This window comes from Osmerus mordax, chromosome 1 (assembly GCF_038355195.1).
Source record: "Osmerus mordax isolate fOsmMor3 chromosome 1, fOsmMor3.pri, whole genome shotgun sequence".
Taxonomy (NCBI): Eukaryota; Metazoa; Chordata; class Actinopteri; order Osmeriformes; family Osmeridae; genus Osmerus; species Osmerus mordax.
The window spans coordinates 13,832,877-13,854,277 of NC_090050.1; the positions used below are offsets into that span (position 1 = coordinate 13,832,877).

The 21,401-nt window shown below is 44.7% G+C and overlaps 1 protein-coding gene across 1 annotated transcript in view; it reads right to left on the minus strand.

Annotated features, from left to right (window-relative positions):
- Nucleotides 1–21,401, minus strand: part of cdh4 (cadherin 4, type 1, R-cadherin (retinal)) — a 116,015-nt gene that overhangs the window by 24,425 nt on the left and 70,189 nt on the right. Inside the window, exons 4-5 of the mRNA XM_067233986.1 lie at nucleotides 14,356–14,582; nucleotides 9,078–9,260 (exon numbers count right to left, since the gene is read on the minus strand). Of these exons, the coding sequence (XP_067090087.1) occupies nucleotides 9,078–9,260; nucleotides 14,356–14,582 (410 nt within the window). The remainder of the gene's footprint in view (nucleotides 1–9,077; nucleotides 9,261–14,355; nucleotides 14,583–21,401) is intronic.

Consider the following 21,401-nt stretch of genomic DNA (forward strand, 5'->3'; position numbering starts at 1 on the left):
ACCTGCTCAACCACACCACTCTGCCAGCTCTGATCACTGTTCACTCTGGGACTTAATTGGACAATGCTGTTATACTACATCACATGGATATGCTACACTCACACCCACATCCCTCATAATACTGGATAACATGAACAATTATGTATATGGCTGTGTGGCATGCTGTGCCCAGCCTTTTTGATATGCCTAGATACGTTTCTAAGAGTGTGTATACATGTGTGTGTGTGCGTATACTGAAAGGCAAGTGATTGACAGGCAATGGCTCCGTGTTGTGGGTTCCTTTGCATAGATCAAAAGGACCACCCCAGTTAAATAATTGAAAAGGCCATTAAGTGAGATATACACATATAAAATATCTAGCTGCCATACTATATACACACGTCCCCATGAAGACTCGAGTGTGCGTGTGTGTTTGTGTGTGTTCTCTCATCACTGGAACATCAAAGCCGTGCTGCATGCGGTCCACACATTGGTTTAACAGCCCCTCGAGGAGGAAGAAGCTCTCACATGTCACACTGCCTCAGCTTCCATGCCTGCTTAAAATTCCACTTAAAGGCCACCTGAGACCCCATGACACATTTTCAAGTGTCTCTTAATGAAGACTCTTTATATCGATAAATTGAATAAATGAAGAGGCACGGCTTCTCTGAGTCCTGTGACTCCCCTGAGTGACGACTGCTCAATTGAGTTGTTTGAATGGAGTACTAATGATGGAAGCTACCCCTGCATCTCTCCCCACACTTCCTTGTTAGGGACTGAAATGTGACAAAAATAGTCCTGAATGGAGGGTGTAAAGGAAGGGTTAGGAGTCTGACAGGACAGACCAGACATGAAATAAGTGACCCATTTGTAGAGCTTGCAGTGATCTACTTCATTACTGACAACTGCTGGGTCCCCACGGAGAAGCGATCAGTGAGGAGAGAGCTACATCTGTAGCAAGAGGAGAAATCAGATGAGGAATTAGCGTTCTGTCAAACTCTCCCGGGAGAGAGGAGCACAAAAGCAGAGAGAGAATCTAAAGGAATACATTTCCATTTATTTAGCTCGGCTGTGTCTCTAATTAACTCACTGGGAAGTTTTTGTCTGTCTGAAACTCCTTTGTTGGTTCCTCTGTTTCAGTGTGTATGTTGTAAATAGTTTTAATTTCTGAATAAACAGCACAAACTGTCATAACAGTGACCAATGTTCTTTCATAGAAAAAGTGACATCTGTTGGATATTCTTTTACGAAACAATAAATATTTGCATCCAATAAATATGGTAAACATTTTGGTTATTCTGAGAGTGGTAAAGCTAACCGCTAATCGTTTATTTAATCCAATGTGTGTTCATTCTGTCAGACATTTCATAGAATATGAATCTGTAGTGAATAGTGAACATTCTAAAATGTTCACTAATCTGGAGGTTCGATTTTTCCTGTTTTTCTAAATGTCTGTACCTTCAAGGGACGGATAAATACAATGTCACAGATGTTATGAATATCAAAATTTTACTCTGAGCTAAGCTCAAATATTGAAGCCTTGATATCTGTTCACATGGTATTCTTCCATTACAGGTTTCCTCCAACACTTCCAGGAAACTATTCAAGAAATAATGAAGGCATTGTGTGCTGCCGGTACTCATGGGATCATTATGGGTTACAGGGTGCTACAGGCTAATGTCACACAATGATGTGGTTTACACTCTTTGATAGAATTTTTATGTCTCACACATTTAATGGTTTAAGACTCTAGCCTTTCGTTCCACACCAGTCCCTGTATGTGATGAGTTTTTATCGGCCCCATCATCAGCGATCTTTTCCCAGAGCAGTCTTTAGACACCTGACCTGGGGTAGAGAGTCAAGTGCTACATAAGGCAATCTGGGAGTCGTTCGATAAACCCAATACATCCAGACAATAACCCTGAGAAAGAATACAATTGTGTTCATTATCTTTAGAACGTAGAGGGGGCTGAGACTATTTGTATCATTATTAGCTTCAGATAGAAATTGCCCAGAAATTGCCCAATTGCATGCTTTACTATGGAAGTATTTTAGGGTCTACATGCAGGAGCTAAGCTGTGGTCATAATATTGCATCCTGGAAGGAAGGAATGACAGACAGACTGCGCCAGGCTGCCAGACACTCAGGAGACAGGAGATGACTAAGACTTCTGGGAGCTTCTCTGTCACGCTTTAGCCGTCAGAGCTGTCACCCCTAATTAAGAGCTCTCTGTAAATCTCTGCATGGCTTTAATGGGAATTAGATTCGACACCTCAAGTCCTTCTCACAGTCTGCGTAGATATCATATACTGTAAATCTGCTTTATACTTATTTTTTCTCACATACTGTACAATCTCTTCATCTCCAATATACATTGCACACATACACACACATTCATAAACAAATACATTTGCCAATATCCATATGTTACTTGAGGTGACTTTGTTAGTGGGTATTGTAGGAAGGATATTAGTGGTAACCTTAGCTTGATACTGTATGGCTGTTGCTGGTTGGATTGATACAATGAAAATGCAATGTTCTGTACATTAGCATATTTACCAAGGATTTGGTAAATGGATACATTTGGCTTTTATCTCAGATGTAGGAAAATGCTTGTTTCTAGCTCATTGGGGGATCACTTGCCACTTTTGCTGGCAATCTTCTGAACCAAAGATTTCCGGGTTTGATCATACCTACATACTGCACATGTTCAGTGCATGTTCTGTTCTATAAAAGGGATCACAATTACACCAACATGTTGTGATTTATTAATATTACAGTAATGTCAGTATGACCAATGATGTTAATATTGGCACATTCCTGGGAACATTGCATCTAATTATCTAGACCGTGTACAATAATGCATTTTATACAATTTCCCGCAACCTCTTATCTTTTTGTAATGTTTCCTCTTTCTCTGTTTGTCATCTGTTCCCTTTGTTGAACATCAGAAAAATGGCAAACGTACATGTTTTGTTTTGACTTCCACTTAAATTCCAGTTTTGTGGAGCTTTGATCCTTCCTGCTGTGTGCTTGTCTGCTTTCAAAGAGCTGACAGAACAAATATCCCCTGCTCATGGTGATAGATACATTCTACTGTTACATAGGGCATTCTCCCACAGATCCAAACAAAGTAACAGAAGGAGGGAGAGGCTATCAATCGGAAACAAAATTCCAGCAAGGACTCACTGTTTAAGTTTTTGCAACTTTCAAACTTTCCATCCTTGCACAAAAATAACCTTACATGTACTGTAAGAAATAGCGAAGTGTCAGTTTAGTGGGGGCTTGGAAGAGAAAGAGCTGCAGAAAACTCTGGTTTAATATCTCAAGTGAGAGCCTCTGTCAGCTGTAGTCGCACACTGTTATCCCTGATCCCATGAAGAACAGCTGTGCCTGCCGCTCTGCACACAGGCCATTACAGACTGGGAGCAGAATGGGAAATGAACAAAGCACTGTGGATTCTTTTTGCCCATACAAGAACCACACCTTTTCTTTCTTTCAATTATTTTTTCTTTCTTTCTTTCTTTCTTTCTTTCTCTCTCTCTCTCTCTCTCTCTCTCTCTCTCTCTCTCTTTATTTCTGCTCTTTGTCTCTGTCTCTCTCTCTGTGTACCTTTTTGTCCATGAACAGTGTGAGAGTTGCCACCAATGGAGGTGTTCCTGATTTACTGTTGACGTTCACACTCAGCCATTCTGCACACACTCTCTGTTGGACTACTACACACCCCATTGTCACCTGACACACTGGGAAACATCATCATTTTGTACTGTAAGGTTTTGCACTTAATTGATGTAAAGAAATTCTGTGGGAAGAAGTCGTACACAGCGTGAACATCATGTACTGTACATCTGTCTTTGAACATAAACTGTACAATGCAATGTAAACGTTTGTCTTCAGAGGTAATAACGTGCATCAATGGGCTTTATTGTCAAAAGTCCGTTGTGAGAGATCTATTATTTGTGTGATTTATTTCCCTCTCAGGGAGATGTTTTATGAAGTCTAAAATGGGGGGTGAATAAGGTATTGTGCAACACCGGATGGAAGAATTATCAAAGTGCATTTTAAGACATACAATAACTGCTCTTGCATCCTTTGAAATGGTAATATTTTGGCTGACTGATCATGGGTACATATGTTCATAAAAGTACATAAAATAGTTTTTTTCAATTACAATTGCAGAAATCATTATCTTGTTTTTTTCTCTCTAGAGTTTGGTAACACTAATTACATTACATTAACATTTAAATGTAACAACACCCTGGAACCCGTACTTTATTGATGATAATGTACTGCCTCGAGTACCTTATTGCTTTTATAATACGGTTACCAGTGAAATTATAAATAGTAAATAAATATTCTACAGATTATAATGATTGGAATATTGATATGTAAATGGTGTCTCTATAAATATAAATCCATGTAAAGGTAAAACTGTATCACTGACCGAAACAATACTTTTGCTGCAACATCATAAATCAGTAGAAATGGGAACTAATCTATAGACAGTTAATTAATTTAGGTATTACTACAACTACATTATGGTTCCCTATTATGACACACCTGTTCACACCCACACAGGCACCAACGCACACACATGTATGTACAGTTGTGTACACGTGCATGAAATACCGCCCTTTACTGAGACCATAACACAGACTAGGGCGCAAACTATGCTGTAGAATGGCTGAGAAGGACAAATAGGCAATTAGAGAAAGAACAAATATTAATGGAAGTTAAGAACTAGCTCAAAAAGCCAATTACTGCATTAGCAAGACAATTTAGATGAGAGATCTGAAAAGCAAGGACTTTCCTGAAATGTACCAGTGGTCTCTCTGCATTAACAATGGAATTAATTCCCTCCAGTCTCTGCAAAGAAAGAATAGAGCAAATGCAGCAATTCAATCTGCAGTATGAAGTCGGCCACATTTCTCTACTCTCCAGAGCGAATGCAGGAGATCGACATTGCTTCTACTCTCTTCCCATAAAGACAGAGGGCCCTGGAGACAGACAAGTCGTTAAACGACTGCATTCTGCTCAGTCCCAGAGGTTTTCTAGCCCAAGAACAATAGGCAACCCACAAGAGGCTGGCATACAGGGGAAAACACTCTGTATAATTAGAGTAAAGATGTGTCTGACTGCTGTAAGGGGGACGGAGGGGGAGGAGGCTTGGTTTGTGCTGCTCTTGCAGTTTTCCACCACCCTCAGCCAGCTTGCTCACCACTTCACCCACCATTATCCAATCCTGCTCCGCTACCCAGGCGCCTGCCACCAGTCCATCCCATAGGACAGTTGCTGAATGCACTGGCCACAGCAACTCTGACAACCCAGCCAATCACCAACACCCTCAGGCTGCGTTAGAGCCCTACTGGCACGCCACGGGCTGCAAAGGTCCAGCCAAGGAAAGGGGAGGCCAGGTCTAAATGGGGGCCGTGTTTGGCTGTGGTAGGTGAGAGGCCTGCCAAGGAGTGGCATTGTGGGGCTCGGAGGGAGGTACCAGAGAGGTTAGGGCTGAGCACATCAGACTGACAGGTATTTAGTTAGGGGCACAGCTCTCAGTCAGTCACCCGAGCCTGTGCCTTAGTGATGCAAGGCCTGATGGGACTGTCACCTTTTAATTGTCCCACTGGGGATGCTGTCACAGTGGACACACATGCACTAAGGATCCCCCTCTGCATCAGCATCTGCACTCACACACACATTCACATCATGGATCCTGCATCAAGAATGCAGGTTTAGATAAATGACCACCATGGTGTTCAATATACAAAACAACAAACGGTGCAGTACTGTAGATGGTACATTGCAGCCTTGTTGAAAAGATTAGCCATCTTAGTCAATCTGACAGTCATTGTTCCGAAAACAGACAAGTTACTGTTTAATTTAACCATTGAACTTGTTGACCAAGTTCTGCGAATGCATCACACATAAGCAGATGTAAATGTCCAGCCTCCAGACGTGGATAAGGTGAGGGAGAACTGGAGCGCACATCGTCTACCTCAGGGTGTCGTCGACAACTCTGCCTCATTGGCTCCCTTTGTTAAAAGAGCAGAATGAGCCAGTTGTGATTAGTGTCTGCCTTCATTAAGTCAGGGTTGTCCTTGAAATCCTTGAGTTCAATATAAAGCCATGAAGCCAGCAGACAAGATTTCAGCTGCAATTCTCTATCTCACTCCTGAGTGGGCGTTTGCCTTCAGATATCATAACTTCAATCAAAGTCTCTCACATGGAAGCTGTGCTGTGCCCTGTCTGCTGTTTTCGCTCTTCATAATTAGTTTCTGTTATTTGCCAGTAGGACCAGGAGTCAGAGGTGAGGTGTGGTTAGGAGCAGATGAGGAGCTCATCTCTCCTCTTGATGACTGGACTCCATCAGCTCAGCCTCATTGGCTTTAGTTGTGGGTGCTGGAGGAGACAGCTGAGATGAGAATGCCACAAATGGCCTGAAACTAATTCTGGCCTTTCTCACCTTGCAGATTTACTACAACCTCTAAATGCCTTCTCTCTCTTTCCCTCTGTCTATTCTCCTATCTTTGTCTCTCTCTCTCTCCCTCGCTCTCACCTACAACTGCCATCTAAGGCTGTTCCTTTTCTTCTCATCTTTCTCTGTCTCTCTCTATAGTATCTATCTACAATGTTTTTATACTATTTTCATTTTATTTTATTAGCACAACATATTGTTTTCATTTAAAATCAATAATAATAAAGTTACTTCAAGGCAATTCGATTTTAGCACAATTGTTAGTCAATGTTTTCAAAGCAACACAACTTGACATCTAGTGAGTGAATTGAACATGTCATAATTGCCCAGCAGTGACGTAGAACTGTGCTGGTCACATGGGGATGTAGAACTGTGCTGGTCACATGGGGTGTAGAACTGTGCTGGTCACATGGGGATGTAGAAGCGGGCTGGTCACATGGGGATGTAGAACTGTGCTGGTCACATGGGGATGTAGAATTGTGCTGGTCACATGGGGATGTAGAACTGTGCTGGTCACATGGGGATGTAGACTGTGCTGGTCACATGGGGATGTAGAACTGTGCTGGTCACATGGGGATGTAGACTGTGCTGGTCACATGGGGATGTAGAATTGTGCTGGTCACATGGGGATGTAGAACTGTGCTGGTCACATGGGGATGTAGACTGTGCTGGTCACATGGGGATGTAGAACTGTGCTGGTCAAATCGGGATCTAGAACTGTGCTGGTCACATGGGGTGTAGAACTGTGCTGGTCACATGGGGTGTAGAACTGTGCTGGTCACATGGGGTGTAGAACTGTGCTGGTCACATGGGGATGTAGAACTGTGCTGGTCACATGGGGTGTAGAACTGTGCTGGTCACATGGGGATGTAGAACTGTGCTGGTCACATGGGGATGTAGAACTGTGCTGGTCACATGGGGATATAGAACTGTGCTGGTCACATGGGGGTGTAGAACTGTGCTGGTCACATGGGGATGTAGAACTGTGCTGGTCACATGGGGTGTAGAACTGTGCTGGCAACATGGGGTGTAGAACTGTGCTGGTCACATGGGGATGTAGAACTGTGCTGGTCACATGGGGATAATTTCCCTTCGTATGATAGATGGGGCATCTTTACTTGGAATACTACAATAGTCTTTGGTTCCACCTCATTAGATCTGCAACCAGACAGCGTTGGCTCAATGTAGTGCACAACCTGTTTACAAATGATGATGATGATGAGGAGGACATGTACTGGCCTGATCAATTCTGAACTAAAACATGAGAGTGATACTGGAGGCACTGAGCTGGCAGATGAAAACAAATAATTACACTCAAAAAGTGAATTGTCTTTTTAACCTTGGAGAACACAACTATGTGAGTGGGTTTATCATCTATGTAACCCAAGATCCTCGGTGTTCCTTCAGCAGAAGAGGTAGTGCATTCTGGAATGAACTGTGGACACTTCTTAGACAAGGGAAATACAAGAAACACCTAAATCCCTCTGTGATTTTTCCAGTCTTTCTCAATACACTGGTCTAGAATGGAGTATCTTGAGAGGCCAGTAGACATGAATCATATTCCCGTGGCAGAGAAACAGGCTGGCACACACACACATACACACACGCGCACACACACGCACACACACGCACACACACACACATACACACCAACACCAGTTCAAAGCAACCTCTATGGTATTACTAAATCCAGCAATCTAACACCCAACATGAGAAAAAAGGATAGAATAAGGTCCTTTTCTCCTGCAGGGAGGTACAATTCCACGCCTCCCCTCACATACCGTGGCCCTGCAGTGTGTGTGTTTATGAGGGTGATGGTTTTGTCGCTTTGGTGGAAAATCTGCCCTCTTGCCGACACATTGGTGAAAGGCGATTCCAGTAATCCGGGAATGTAAGCTGCGCTGTACAAATGGGCGTGAAGAAACCTATGTGTGTGTGTGTGTATGTTTGTTTGCTAGTGTGTCTGTGTGCATGTGTGGAGGCCCAGTGAGAGCTGTCCCCAGCATGGACGTCTGTCTGGGTGACTGATAAGAGACGGAGCAGTTCAGATCCACACTGTCACACCACAGCTCTTCTAGAGCTGCAGGAATGAAAGGGTCGCACCACTATCCTGTTAGTAATCCATGCAAGCTTGCTACAGGCTGACTGGACACACCCCAAGCTAATTACAGACAATAGGCAGTCAAATTGAAAATGTGCCTTTATAAAAGGAATAGTTAGACAAAAATTACAGAAACATGTTTGATCTTCCCTTTTCTGCTTTGTATATTTGGTTTATTTGTCGTATACAGGTTTCAAATCTCCAGACAAACCACTTGGTATCATGCCTGCAATCTGAGATAAGTGGATACCTCTTCACCTGCTGTTGTCACTTGATAGAAAATACAAGAGTGCTGATGTCGCCTCCACAGTGATTGTCTGAAATGTGCATTCTATTCCAGCCTCTAGTCGCATTACTAGCTTACTAACTAGAGGCCCTTCGAAAGAAAATATGGGTCTGTCTAGCTTGTGTTCGTTTTCAAACGGAGGTTAACAGAGAAACTTGAACTTGAACATGTCTCATTCACCTTATTATTGGACAAGATCCCAATGTGTGGTGCTGATCGTAGTAACTGTCACTTACTCTGACAAGCATCTGGGGGAAGGGACCTCTGGAGTTTTCAGGGACATTGATTGGTGGGATGACCCAGTCTCGCTTCTGACGTCTCAGCCCGTTGACAGAAGAACTCCTCTGATGTTTCCGTGGAAACCTGATGACTCTGGGTTGGGAGTCCCACACCTTTGACAGCATCTCCTCCACACCAACCTGCACGGAGACACAATCATGACCTCCATCAGTAGATATTGATATTAGGAATTATTCATTTATTTTCGGATCAAAACAGTTAATTGAAATGATAGTTATCAGTATATCTCTTTCCCTATATATAGATTTAGATATTTATATTTATATATAGATAGATAATACAGTATACACCAGAGTCTCAGACCAAGTGGGAGTTATACAGTATAGCCATCTATCCATCTATCTAACAAAAGCAGGTACAGAGCACAAGCCTGGTAATCAACTGTAATCCAACAGGGAAGGTTCAACACAATGCTGGCTTTATGGTTGTGATGCATTTCTATAAGTCACTTGGCATCAGTAGCCACTGCCTTGGCTTTCAGCAGCAGACACATGCTGAGGGTGCAGCCGGGTTACAGCTGGCCTGCATGGTCCTCAGAGGTGAACTTCGATGTCTTTATGTCTTCTATGTCCATGAGAGGCCTCCTCAGCTTGCCACAGCTGGCAGTCTCCTGGGCCATACAGCAGCAGGCAGTCCCCTGCCTGGACTCCTGACTGGGCCATACAGCAGCAGGCAGTCCCCTGCCTGGACTCCTGACTGGGCCATACAGCAGCAGGCAGTCCCCTGCCTGGACTCCTGACTGGGCCATACAGCAGCGCTGGCTCCTGGGATGATCCCCGTGACATTAAACCCTGGTAGGGCGCATTGATGAAATATCACTTTAATGAGAGGCAGAACAGGGTGTGGGAACCCCCCTTGATCCTGCTGATTGGTGAAAGGCAGTGGGAGATTACAGCCCAGAGCCTCTGGTCTTAGTTTACCAAGACAGTAACTCTCAGCATGACAGGGGATGAAAGGAGAGAGCAGAATAAATAAAAAGGGATACAATAGTAAAACCCTTGTTGGTCTGTATTGTTCCACTTTTAACTTGAAGAACATCGTTCGGTCTGACCTCTCCTAAAAATGATAGAAAAGCTTAACCATGTGATAGTGCAAGCAGTTTAAATTGAAATGTGAATTTCTCTTCTGGTATTTGAGAGGATGTGTGCACTGAGCAGTGTTTAGGTCTCTCCATACACACATAGAGGTGTTCTGTATGCCCATGTCTTACACTGCTGCTTGGTGTAATCCTGTAATCCTGTTGTTGCCTCTTCTCCCCCACACAGACATGCACATACTCTACACTGCTGTCACGTTAAGCCAAATTCCTCTGTTAAACCTGCACACTGTGTGTCCACAAACAGACACACATCTTGCAAGCCTTCAAGAAATCAAACACCCGCACACACAAACATACACTCACACACAAATGTGCACACACACGGAATGGTCAGCCTATTAAAACCCCTGCCGTAGGGTTTTCAGATGAGAAAGACAGATGTAAGCTAAACCTGGGGAAACATACTGTATATTTCCCGATTTGGTTTTAATTCTTACAGCTTAGTGGATTTAACTACAGGGGTTGCTGCAAGTCTCACGGTAGCTGTAGTGGTAGTCCTGCAGCAGCTAGGGGGAGAAAGGAGAGAGAGAAGGAGCGAGAGGAAAGAGGGAGAGAGAGGGAGGAGAAAGGTGGATGAGAGAAGAGGGGAGAGAGAGAGAGAGAGAGAGATGGAGAAGAGAGGGGGAGGTAAGGGATAAGGGACCAGATGGGTTGCCCAGATAAGATAACTCTCGCTCCAACACCGCTCATCCACAACGCTCACAGGTACCGGCACTGGGGCAGTGGGGCGAGATGGGAGGGTGCCAGTCCTTTCATGGGTGGCAGGTGGAATTAGTGTGAGTGTGTGTATGTGTGCGTGCTCGTGTGTGACTGTGTGTGTCTAGCAGGGGGAGGGGGTGTCAGCCAACCAAAATCACAAACAGAGGAAGATTGGGAGGTACAGATGATGGAGAACACAAAAAACTGTCAAACAAAGCACGACAACATTTAAATATACCGGCACTTATACATATGGACCAGATAGTTACTAAAAGAAAAAGAAAGAACGGCTCCTAAATATTCAATTATGGTTCCTCAATGTGTTCTAATGTATGATAAACACCCAATCTCCATCACACAGCTATCTATTGAATAACAGTCATAAAGCTCTCCTTGGCTATCAGGGCTCGAGTATGCTGACGAATGCAGGACATCAGGACTGGTGATAATGGGTTGGATGCATCTGGCACTGACATCCGCCCACATTCCTCTATCGTGCGTGCCAAGCAGCCAGGACAGAGCAGAGAGGAGCAGAGCGAGAGCCTTTATTCGGAGTCTGCTCATGGATGATATCACTGCACAGAGACCATGTGACTCCCTCTCCAAACAGCATGGCAAATGACAGCCTGGCGAAGCTGGCACTGTGACAGACATTGCAACAATTACAAAGGCAGAAAAAAGCTAAGGAAAAAAGCTGCCTGAGAGGTGGATTGTGGATGTGTGATGCATGTTTGTGTGTGTCTGTGTGAGTGTGTGTCACTGTGTGTGTCTGTCTGTCTGTGTGTGTGTGTGTGTGTGTGTGTGTGTGTGTGTGTAAACAGGAGGCAGTCAGTGTGAAATCAGTCCCAGATCCGCCTGGGGGCCTCCTCGTCCTCAGGCCCAGAGCTGGCAGGCAGGCCAGCTGGCTGCTCTCCTCCCAGCCATGCTGCATGTCGCTGGGGCATCAGTCAGCCCGGCAGGCCTGGAGCTGACATCTGGAGGTTATCATTCTGATGAACAGGCGGCAAGTCCTTACAGTACAGGGGCATTTTCCATTTCACAATGTCTTTCCTTTCATTTATTTTACTCATTACTGAAAGCATTTCATATATTTGTGTTGCTGTTGCCGTCTTTGAAGGCCTGCTTTTCTCCCAACCTGGTTCTCTTAAATGAACACTGAGCAGGGGCCTGTAGTTATCAGTGCGCTCTCATCCCAGATTAAACGGAGATGGAAGGAAACCGAAACAACAGATAGGAGATGTCAAATCTCACATCTAAAAGATCCTTTTGAATTTTGTCTGGATGCTTAAACATATTTTTCTCGTTGGACACATAGCTCAAACAACTCTATATTGACCTTGTGTACTGCCCAACCACTGACCAGAGGACCCCTGGGTCCTAGCTCCCTATATCCTCCTGGTCTTCCCACTAATCTACCACAAACAGGTGAAGCGGTCTGGGGAGGGGGGAATAAATGCAACCAAATAAGCCCCAACACCGGTTCCACAAGCTACAGATTACTGGTGCATGACTGATGTGGTTGGCTCTAAGCTGGAGGAAAATGCAGGTCAGCGGGCATGAAATCAGCAGAGGGAATGCAGAGAGAAACAGGGAGAAAAAGACCCAGCTACCCTACCTGACTGAGGCCTGATAGCCAGAGTAAATATAAACCAGTGGGGCTTTAATGCCCAAGTGACTTTATTCCTGACTCATAGACTAACAAACCTGGGGAATGTCAGGATGACAGACAAGGACATTCATCCTGTACCAGGTGGGATCTTTGAGGAAAACACGCAACAATACGCACATTGCAGAGATAATAACAAGATTACCCCAGTTTTGAGAGCAATTCATCTTAGAGGACATCAACCAAGCCTTCAATTAATAGAATGTCATAATGAGAGAGCAATGAATCTCTGTATACATGTCAGAGAACACTTTGAAACTCAACCCGCAAAATGGCCTTGTCTATCTGTTAATGGCCTTGTCTATCTGTTAATCTCTTTGGAAGGAGTGGATCTCCGCATGGTATACAGACCATCCTAACAGGCTGCTGGTATGGTGTTGTATGGCCTTCATTACATTGGGTTCAACTGTGGTGAGGTTAATGTTATTACTGCACTCCTCTCCCTTTAAATCATATTGGTTTTCAGATAAGAGTCTAACTCAAACTGCAACAGCTGACTTTTCTTTTTATGTACATAATAGGGAACAATGCGTTTAAAAGATTAGGAGAGATCATTATCATTAAATGGAGCTTTCTAGAGCAAATCCTCTCCCACAAATGCAGCTGCACTGCTGCTGATGTGGGCTATGCTGTAGACCCCAGGTTAGGAAGAGGGGTAGAAGGAAAAATGAAGGGATAGCGGTATGCGGGAATACTGGAAGGAGGGTGTCAGGTGGAGAGGACAGGGCAGCTGGAGGTCATGTCTCTCCATCCCCTGAGTCTCTTGCTGTCTGCAGTGCTGTTTGTCATTGTGGTTCGCCCTGGCATAGGGAACAACTCCGTGCCATCGGGAAGGACATCACGGTCTCCCCTGGATCCTGATCCACGACCACAAACGCAGAGGATCACACTGGAGTCGAGGCCAGCCGAACACTGGGAAAGGTGTGGCTTACTCAGGAGTGTTGCATCTGGCTGCTGAAGCCCTTTCTTACTATTTCTGAAGAGGATGACATTTTTCTTCAAACATAGCAGTTTGTATGCCTTATCTTGAGCTGCACAGTTACATACTTTTCAAGGTTACATGCTTAATGAAACAATTCCTATTACTTATTCCAACTTTTACAGGGAAAATATTTCACACTGATATTACCTGGGGACCAACATTATTCATATCAGCAGCAAACGTATTTAAAAAGTACAAAGCGTAAATGCCAAGTAACATTTTTACACGTTTTTAAAACTTGTTTTCAAATTTCCATTTGATTGCTGCAACACAATTATTTATTTTTCTATTATTGAATGTCTCTTGTTGCCGCAGTGTGGGGAACATAATTATATACTTCTACTGCATCACCTGGTTCTCGCCTTCCTCTGCCAGAGTGGAACATTAACTCAATCAATGTCAATTATTTCATGCACTCCATTATTGTGCTGTTAGGAGTGGGCAGACCTGTATTCCCACTTCAGCACTAGGTCTTTTCAGACTTTAGTAAATTATTACTGTAGCTACATGTTCAGGAGTGGGGCTTAATCCATCCATATGTCATTTCAGGAAAAAATCCTATCTGGGAGACCACCATATTCTATTCAATGCTTTTCAAATTGTTTAAAAAAGTGAATTTTTTCAAACATACCTGCGTAATTCCAGACAGTTCTTGAAACTAATCTCAATGGAGGTACAGAACAGTTACGTACGATCTGAACATAAGCCTATCCATTCCAGAACATTTTATAACGTTGCACATGCAATGATGTTGTGTCATCACCTTACCTGACTCATGAGTAAGGAGGGGGGGTGTCCAGCCAGGGCCAGTTTTACGGTGGTCTCCCAGATGTGGGGGTCATGAACCGCCCTCGCGGTGACCATGAACTGGACCGGTTCAGACAGGTTGGCCACCTCCTGCTCAGCATACACTGAGCCATCAGGATGAACGCCAAAGTTTGGGTCACTGCTCACAAAGCCCACTTCTTTGTTTTGCTGGCAATCCATGAATTTCACTACAGAGAGAGAGAGAGAGAGAGAGAGAGAGAGAGAGAGAGAGAGAGAGAGAGAGAGAGAGAGAGAGAGAGAGAGAGAGAGAGAGAGAGAGAGAGAGAGAGAGAGAGAGAAGGAAGGGAGGGATATGAGATGAGACAGAGTTGACATTTAAGTTATGAGGTGAGACATCTGTAGAGCATCTGTACATCATAGGACTAACTTGCATTTTCCACCATTTTAATGCTACATCCATTCTCTGATTAACCTTCAAGGCTACAGTGTAAAAGAGCTGCACAAGGGATCTGTTTTTGAAAATAACAGCATGACAGTATTTCTATTTTTTGCATTCTCAAGGGAAGGCATGCAGAAAGACCCCTTTAACTCAGTAGACTGTGAAACTCTTTATATTTCTCAATCAAGTTTCCCCTTCCAAATGCTACCCTGCACACAGAACACAATCTAAAGTGACATTTCAGGGCTTCCGCCTGACTGAGACAATGGGAGAGATACACATAGAACAATGTGAGGAATGTCAGTCACATTCTCCACTCTGCTGCTCTGAGAGGGTGTGAGGGGTACAGAGGACAGGGGAGTGTCGGGGCTGACTGTGGGCTTTCCGCTCCAAAAGACCAGCATTGGCTTTGGAAGACGTCCGGCATCCCTCATGATCAAAGTTGACAGGCAGAGAGAGAGAGAGAGAGAGAGAGAGAGAGAGAGAGAGAGAGAGAGAGAGAGAGAGAGAGAAGGGGGGAGTGTGTGTGTGGGGGGAGAGTGATGTCATGGAACAGCTATGCATACCTCTCATAAACAGTACAGCTCCACCGTCTGCATGACACACAGGTGTTGCCGTGAACACCTAAAGCGGGCAAGAACGATTCCATTCATAGCACCATCAGCCATCATTCAGATAATGAGAGTCAGCCACTGTCATGGGGACAGGGTCTTGTCAGACATGGAGGAAGTGTAACATCAGGGAACATGTCCTCCAGAGCAAAGGGACTGATGCACAACTAGACATCTTTAGTTAGCAGATGGCACCATTACTGGCACCAGAGGGAAGCTTCCAGAAACCCAGGACTGTTTAGCGAGGACTCACTACTGGTACCGAATGGAGAGACAATCTAATCATAATCAATCGGAACCACTACATCTGAGACTTGGGTATGTTGGAGGGAAAATATGTGCAGTACACAAAACTCACACACATCCTGCCAGTTAAAAAGGCTCTGAAATGATCTTATCTGTCATTCACACTCTTTGAGCTGATAATAAGACAAATTGATTTCATAAATCACCTGGGGAACAGATAACCCGTTATGAGCCTTGCTGATCCCATTTTTCAAAATCCTCCTTCAAGAATTCTGCACGACAAGCTTTTTATCAAGCCATCTATCCGATTTATCGCCTTGCTCCTTGTCAAATGATGCACAAAACAACAGACTAATAAAGCAAGAGATCTTCTCAACTACTGGTGCACACATTGCACAAATTAGGTTGATGTTTCAACTTTAGAGTAATTGCAAGTAATGAAGAAATTTGCAAACATAATTTGAACAATGTTGCCATTCATCAAACAGTTTTCTCTCTTGTACAGTGATCAGCAGAACACAGTATGTGTCATGGAGAACTTTATAACCAATAAGATTTTTTTTTACTCTTGCCATGTTTTCTTGTTTTCATATGGAAAAGTTCAATTATGACATAATTATGCTCACAGTTGGTAATTTCACTGAAACCGAGATCTGATTTTGTTGTCCAAGGCTACCAGACAGTGTCCATTGAGAGAAGATATGCATATTATGTAAATGTGAATGACTAACGGACAAGACAATTAGCTTTAACTGAACAGTTATTGTTGTCACTTTGGCTGGTTATTCATAGTGGGGGTTGCAGAGCAAGGCTATAAGGCAGTGTGTGTGTGTGTGTGTATGCTCAGAGGCCATCTCTGTACTCAAGCTCTCTTGCTCTCCTACACATCCTGGTGACAGGAAAGTGGTTGGCATGGGAATCCACAAGGCCTTGCCAGGTCATGTGCCATGGTGTTGTGACGTCCTGTGAATCCCTTGGAGGTTGTTGGGCCAGTTCCCAGGCCCTGGGTTCCAGCAGGGCCCTTGCCACTCCCTGAGGGAGGACTAGTCCACCAGTAATACAATGTTCCAGACACTCTCAGTTAATGCTGTTTGCAATGGTCTTTAGTAGCACACTACAACCCCTTCATACAGTATCCTTGGATTGCCTGTGGTGGTGAGAAGAGAGTATGAGAGTAACAGTGTGAGAGAGAGAGAGAGAGAGAGAGAGAGAGAGAGAGAGAGAGAGAGAGAGAGAGAGAGAGATGGAACTCTTGTGTGTAAGAGAGATTAAAGACCGATTTAAAGAGTTTGTGTGTGTACTAGAGAGAACAGATACAACTATAGAAATTATAGAACTTATAAAACATAGATCCTGTAATATTACCATAGAGAAGACCCCTCGTTATTCCGAGCTTTGCTTGTTTACACAAAACCACTGAAAGCCAGCAGAATGGCTCCTTGCGAGGATTTTAGTTAGCATGCTGGTATTCCGCCATCAGAGCACGTCAGCATCGGCATCTAGTGTGTGTAGCCTCGCCTTGCTGGCTCTCCTTTGTACACAGACTTCAATTCGACTCTGTGACTACCTCCGCTGGTGGCTTAATGCCAGTACAACAATGACCCCCCGTTCTGTGTTTGTACCTTTTACACCAAACTGAAAGGTAGCATGAAGGCGTAAAATTCCCACCTTGAACAGACAGTGTAAAAGGGCGAGAGAAGGAAAGTGTGTGTGTGTGTGTGGGTGTGTGTGTGTGTGAGAGAGAGAGAGAGAGATAATGGGAGAGACAGAGTGAAAGAGAGAAAGCGAGAGAGCTAGTGGAAGAGTGTGTGAGAGAAAGAAAGATGGTGTGTCAGAGTGTGGAGGTGTTAACGGCAAGTCAAGCCAAGGTGTGAATTGAGCTGCTGCCAGGTGTGCTCTAAATCCTCCCCCTCAGTTCCTCCCCCGGATGAATGAAGACAGGACTCAGAGCTCAAGTGTTTGTTTTCTCAGTGGACGGCCCTGAAGGTCAGTAAAGTAAGCCACTCTCCAGCCGTCCATGCAGCCCTTATTAAAACCCCTGGCCCCCCTAGGTTCAATCAATGCTGCTTCTTGCCTCACTTTTTCACCTCACCTGTTTACCTGGGTCTTGCTGGATAGGAGAGGAGCAGAGGGGGTAAAGCCTCACTGATGTACAGACACACTCTTACGGTACTGTATGCAGCATCGTGCTGGTTAGTATTTGACTAGTACTAAGAGACCACGGTTGGGTCTCTCACCATGGTTTGTCTTAGCAGGCTATGCTTGTGTGTGGGATTTTGGAGAACAGAAATCTTCATTACCACCATACCATACTGTATGTGTGTGTGTGTGTTTGTTCGTGTGCGTGTGTGTGTGTGAACCATACACTGCTTGGATGTTTGGCAAAGTATGGAGATCTGCTGCTGTGGGCACTGTGTCATTCTGCTCCAATGCTCCGTGTGCTTGTACAGGCCCATTCTGTCAGACAGTGCAGCCAACGCAACACAAAGGAAGGGCAAGAGGGAGGGGGCCAGCGTCCATGACATCCACCTCTACCAGCCGCCGCCTCAAATGCTGTCACCACTCACAAAAGTAAGTGTTGTGCTTGGTGGGACGAGCTGTTCTGTGCCAGTGGCCACGCTTTTCAGCTGATTTCCAGGCCTGGCATGGATGCAGTAGGAACGGTCCCAGATGTACTTGGTGTAGATGGTACAGTCGATCCTACCATAACTCAGACTGCGGCTGCTGCTGTGGTGCTCCCTTAGTGCCACTTGTTCTATATCTGTTTACAGCACTTCCCTCAGCTTCTCCATTCTTCCCTTCACAATTTACATCCCTCTTTCTTCGACTTTTCTCCCTCTCCTCCCTCTGTTTTCCCCACTCCCCTCTTATCTTTTACCGTATGTTCCATTGCTCCACACAGACAGATTGCCGGTGGCCCTCAGAGAGGCTGGAAGGCAAACAGGTCAGTCACAGACCATCGTCCACCACAGCTACTACTGGTGTGTCTGGTCTGGCCTCATATCAGCCTCTCTCTTCACACCCTCACACTCCCACTGACAGGTCATTCCCATCTCCCCCAAGAGGAGTCTTTACAGGTCCCTGTGTCCTGCAGAGGCATGGTGAAATCCCCTACCTGCCCCTCTCAGCTTCTGTGACACACACCACGGATGGCAGTAGCAGCTCAGCCATGGTTAGAGATGCAGGCAGGACTTCAGGTCCAGCCAACCAGGCTTCGGAAGAAACAAAGGAGTGATAAATCCCATGAAAACGGGCGACAATGTACATTGTGCTCTTTTTGTTTGGGCCGTGTTTATCTCCGCGGTGGTGCGGCGCTAAGTAAACATTCTGTCTGCCACCCCACCACTTCCCTCAACCCAACAGGCCAATCAACACCACCCCCTCAATTTGCAAATAACAGTGATTTACTTGGGCTGAGCATGGGGGAGAGGGAGGGAAAGAGCAGTCCAGATCATGCTGTCCACTAACCCATCCTGCTGTGAAGAGAGCATGGTTAGTTTAGTGGGATTGGGTGGGCATGTCCACAATAACTCTAAATTCAAAACCTGTTTAATGAGTGGGTAAAGGCAAATATAGCGTAGTATCACTTAGTCACGAACTTAACTTTGGTGGGATATAAAAATCCATAATCAGCTTGAATTTACTGGATCACATTTGTAAGTCTGATAAACAGAAATAACTCAAGATGTGTGTTTGTGTGTCAGTGTGCACGTTTCAAAGCACACAGCAGTTTCAGGAAAAAAGAGTGATTGCCTGTTTGAGGGGGTGAATTGTGTATGTGTGTTCAGGGGGATATATAAAGTGCTGTCTGTCTACATTTGTGTGCATCAGTGCTCATGTTTCACTTTAACAATGAAGGCTTGTTATCTGTGACCGGTGCACTTGCAGGCTGAACAAGACCTTGTCACATCGTTAGTGTGCTGTCACACTCTTAGCCCCTTTGTCTGTCTGCAGGTGGCACAAACCCTGAATAAGCACATCTTGCTGTCAACAGCACCTTTGTGGGCTGGTGTAGGAGGCTACACCGTTCCACAGGTTTAGCGAAGCAAGATTTTCAGCATTGGAAAATCAAAAGTGGTTTTCACGGTTTCGAAATTGCACCCTAATCTAGAAGGTTCCCGTGGCATCTTCCTACCACACTGACATCCACGTGTTCTAGTGACTCTAGTGAAAAGTTAAGGCTCCAGAGACAAGTGTCAGTTTGGCCTGTCCTATCAGTGGCCCTGGGGGAGAGCAGTAAAAACTCTGCAGCTCTCCACTCCTCTCCCTTATCTCTGCATTAGAACCCTCTCATGGCCACGACTGGAGGAAACTCAGGCAGGAGTGAGAGGGAGGAGAGGAGATAAAGAAGAAGTGCAGGAGCAAAGCAGAGCGGATGCAATTAAAAGGCTCGGTCACAGATCACAGTGCGAGGCGTCAGTGTGATTAATACACCTCCATTCAGCCCAGGAGGTGTTTATCTGTGTGCATGTGTGTGTGTGTGTGTGTGTGTTTTCTTTCTGTCTGCGTGTGTGTTTGTGTGTCTGTCTATAACTGAGTGTTTGAGCAGTTCTATTGTCTCTTTGAAGAAAACCACAACTAGGGGGCACCAGCGTGTCTACAGGGCCCCCTTCAGAAAGTCATCTCTTGGTGGCAGATGATCAGCCCCTGAGGATACACAGACACCACCCACGAAAGGCTACCTTCCTCTCGTCATCTGTATGGAGAAATACAGACTAACATCAGACTAACAATGATACTTTGAACTCTACTCTCCCCTCTGCTACGGTACATCAAGCCCAGACAGATGTTCCATCACATCTACTCCGTTCAAATCGAACACACGCTGTAACGGAGGTGTTATTCAGGAACTCACGCCTAATTACTTATTGTGCCGAGAAGACTCAGAGTCTCGATTTTCAAATCATGTTGCTGCTCCTCAGAAGTGGATGCAAACTAGTGGGTGAAACATCGTCTAACGGCTCCCTGATTAGCTTGCGCAGCAGAGTTGTAGTATCAAGAAGCTCTCCGCTCAGACGTGCCACAAATTGAACAAACATGTCAAACAAAATTCCCCTCCTTTCATATACTTCTTACTCTGCAGACCCTCCCTGCCAGGTTCTCCCAGCATTCAGCTACCGTAGAGATGGGCCTGCCTTCTCACAGAAATATATTTTTAAGGAGTCTGAGCATGGAATGGCCTCAAGGCTACATCCTGTCTGTTATCTCACCCTACAATATCATCATTTCACACAGCCCCAAGCTAGGTGGTACAACCACAGATGAGGCAAATTACAACAGAACTGTGTAGGTAGGCGACTGGTAGAGTGGTCAGGGGGGATATCAGTTGGGAGATATCAGTAGTGCAGACACAATCACTGACCCCTGCAATCAACCAACAAGGTTGACGATCTTGATTCCACAACAGGCGATCAAGATAATAAAGTGCATTGTAGAGCAACATTTATCTTTCTATCGTAGATAGAAAGTAGATAGATCTATGGACGATACACGGGTGAAACACGTACCAAAGGATCGCTCAAAATATATACCATGATCAGAATTTTAAACCAACTCTTGCCAAAAGCACAACCTATACAGGAAGGCAACAGTTCATCCCATGGCTGAACTACATACAGTATAGTTAGTCCCCCTTATTCTGTTCTCATTGCAAGAGCACTTCCTCACATGGTATTTTTAGCCACACATGATAACCCTGGAGAGAGGCCTTAATAAATAGCCTACTGAAAGACAAAGCTTCTACTCTGTTC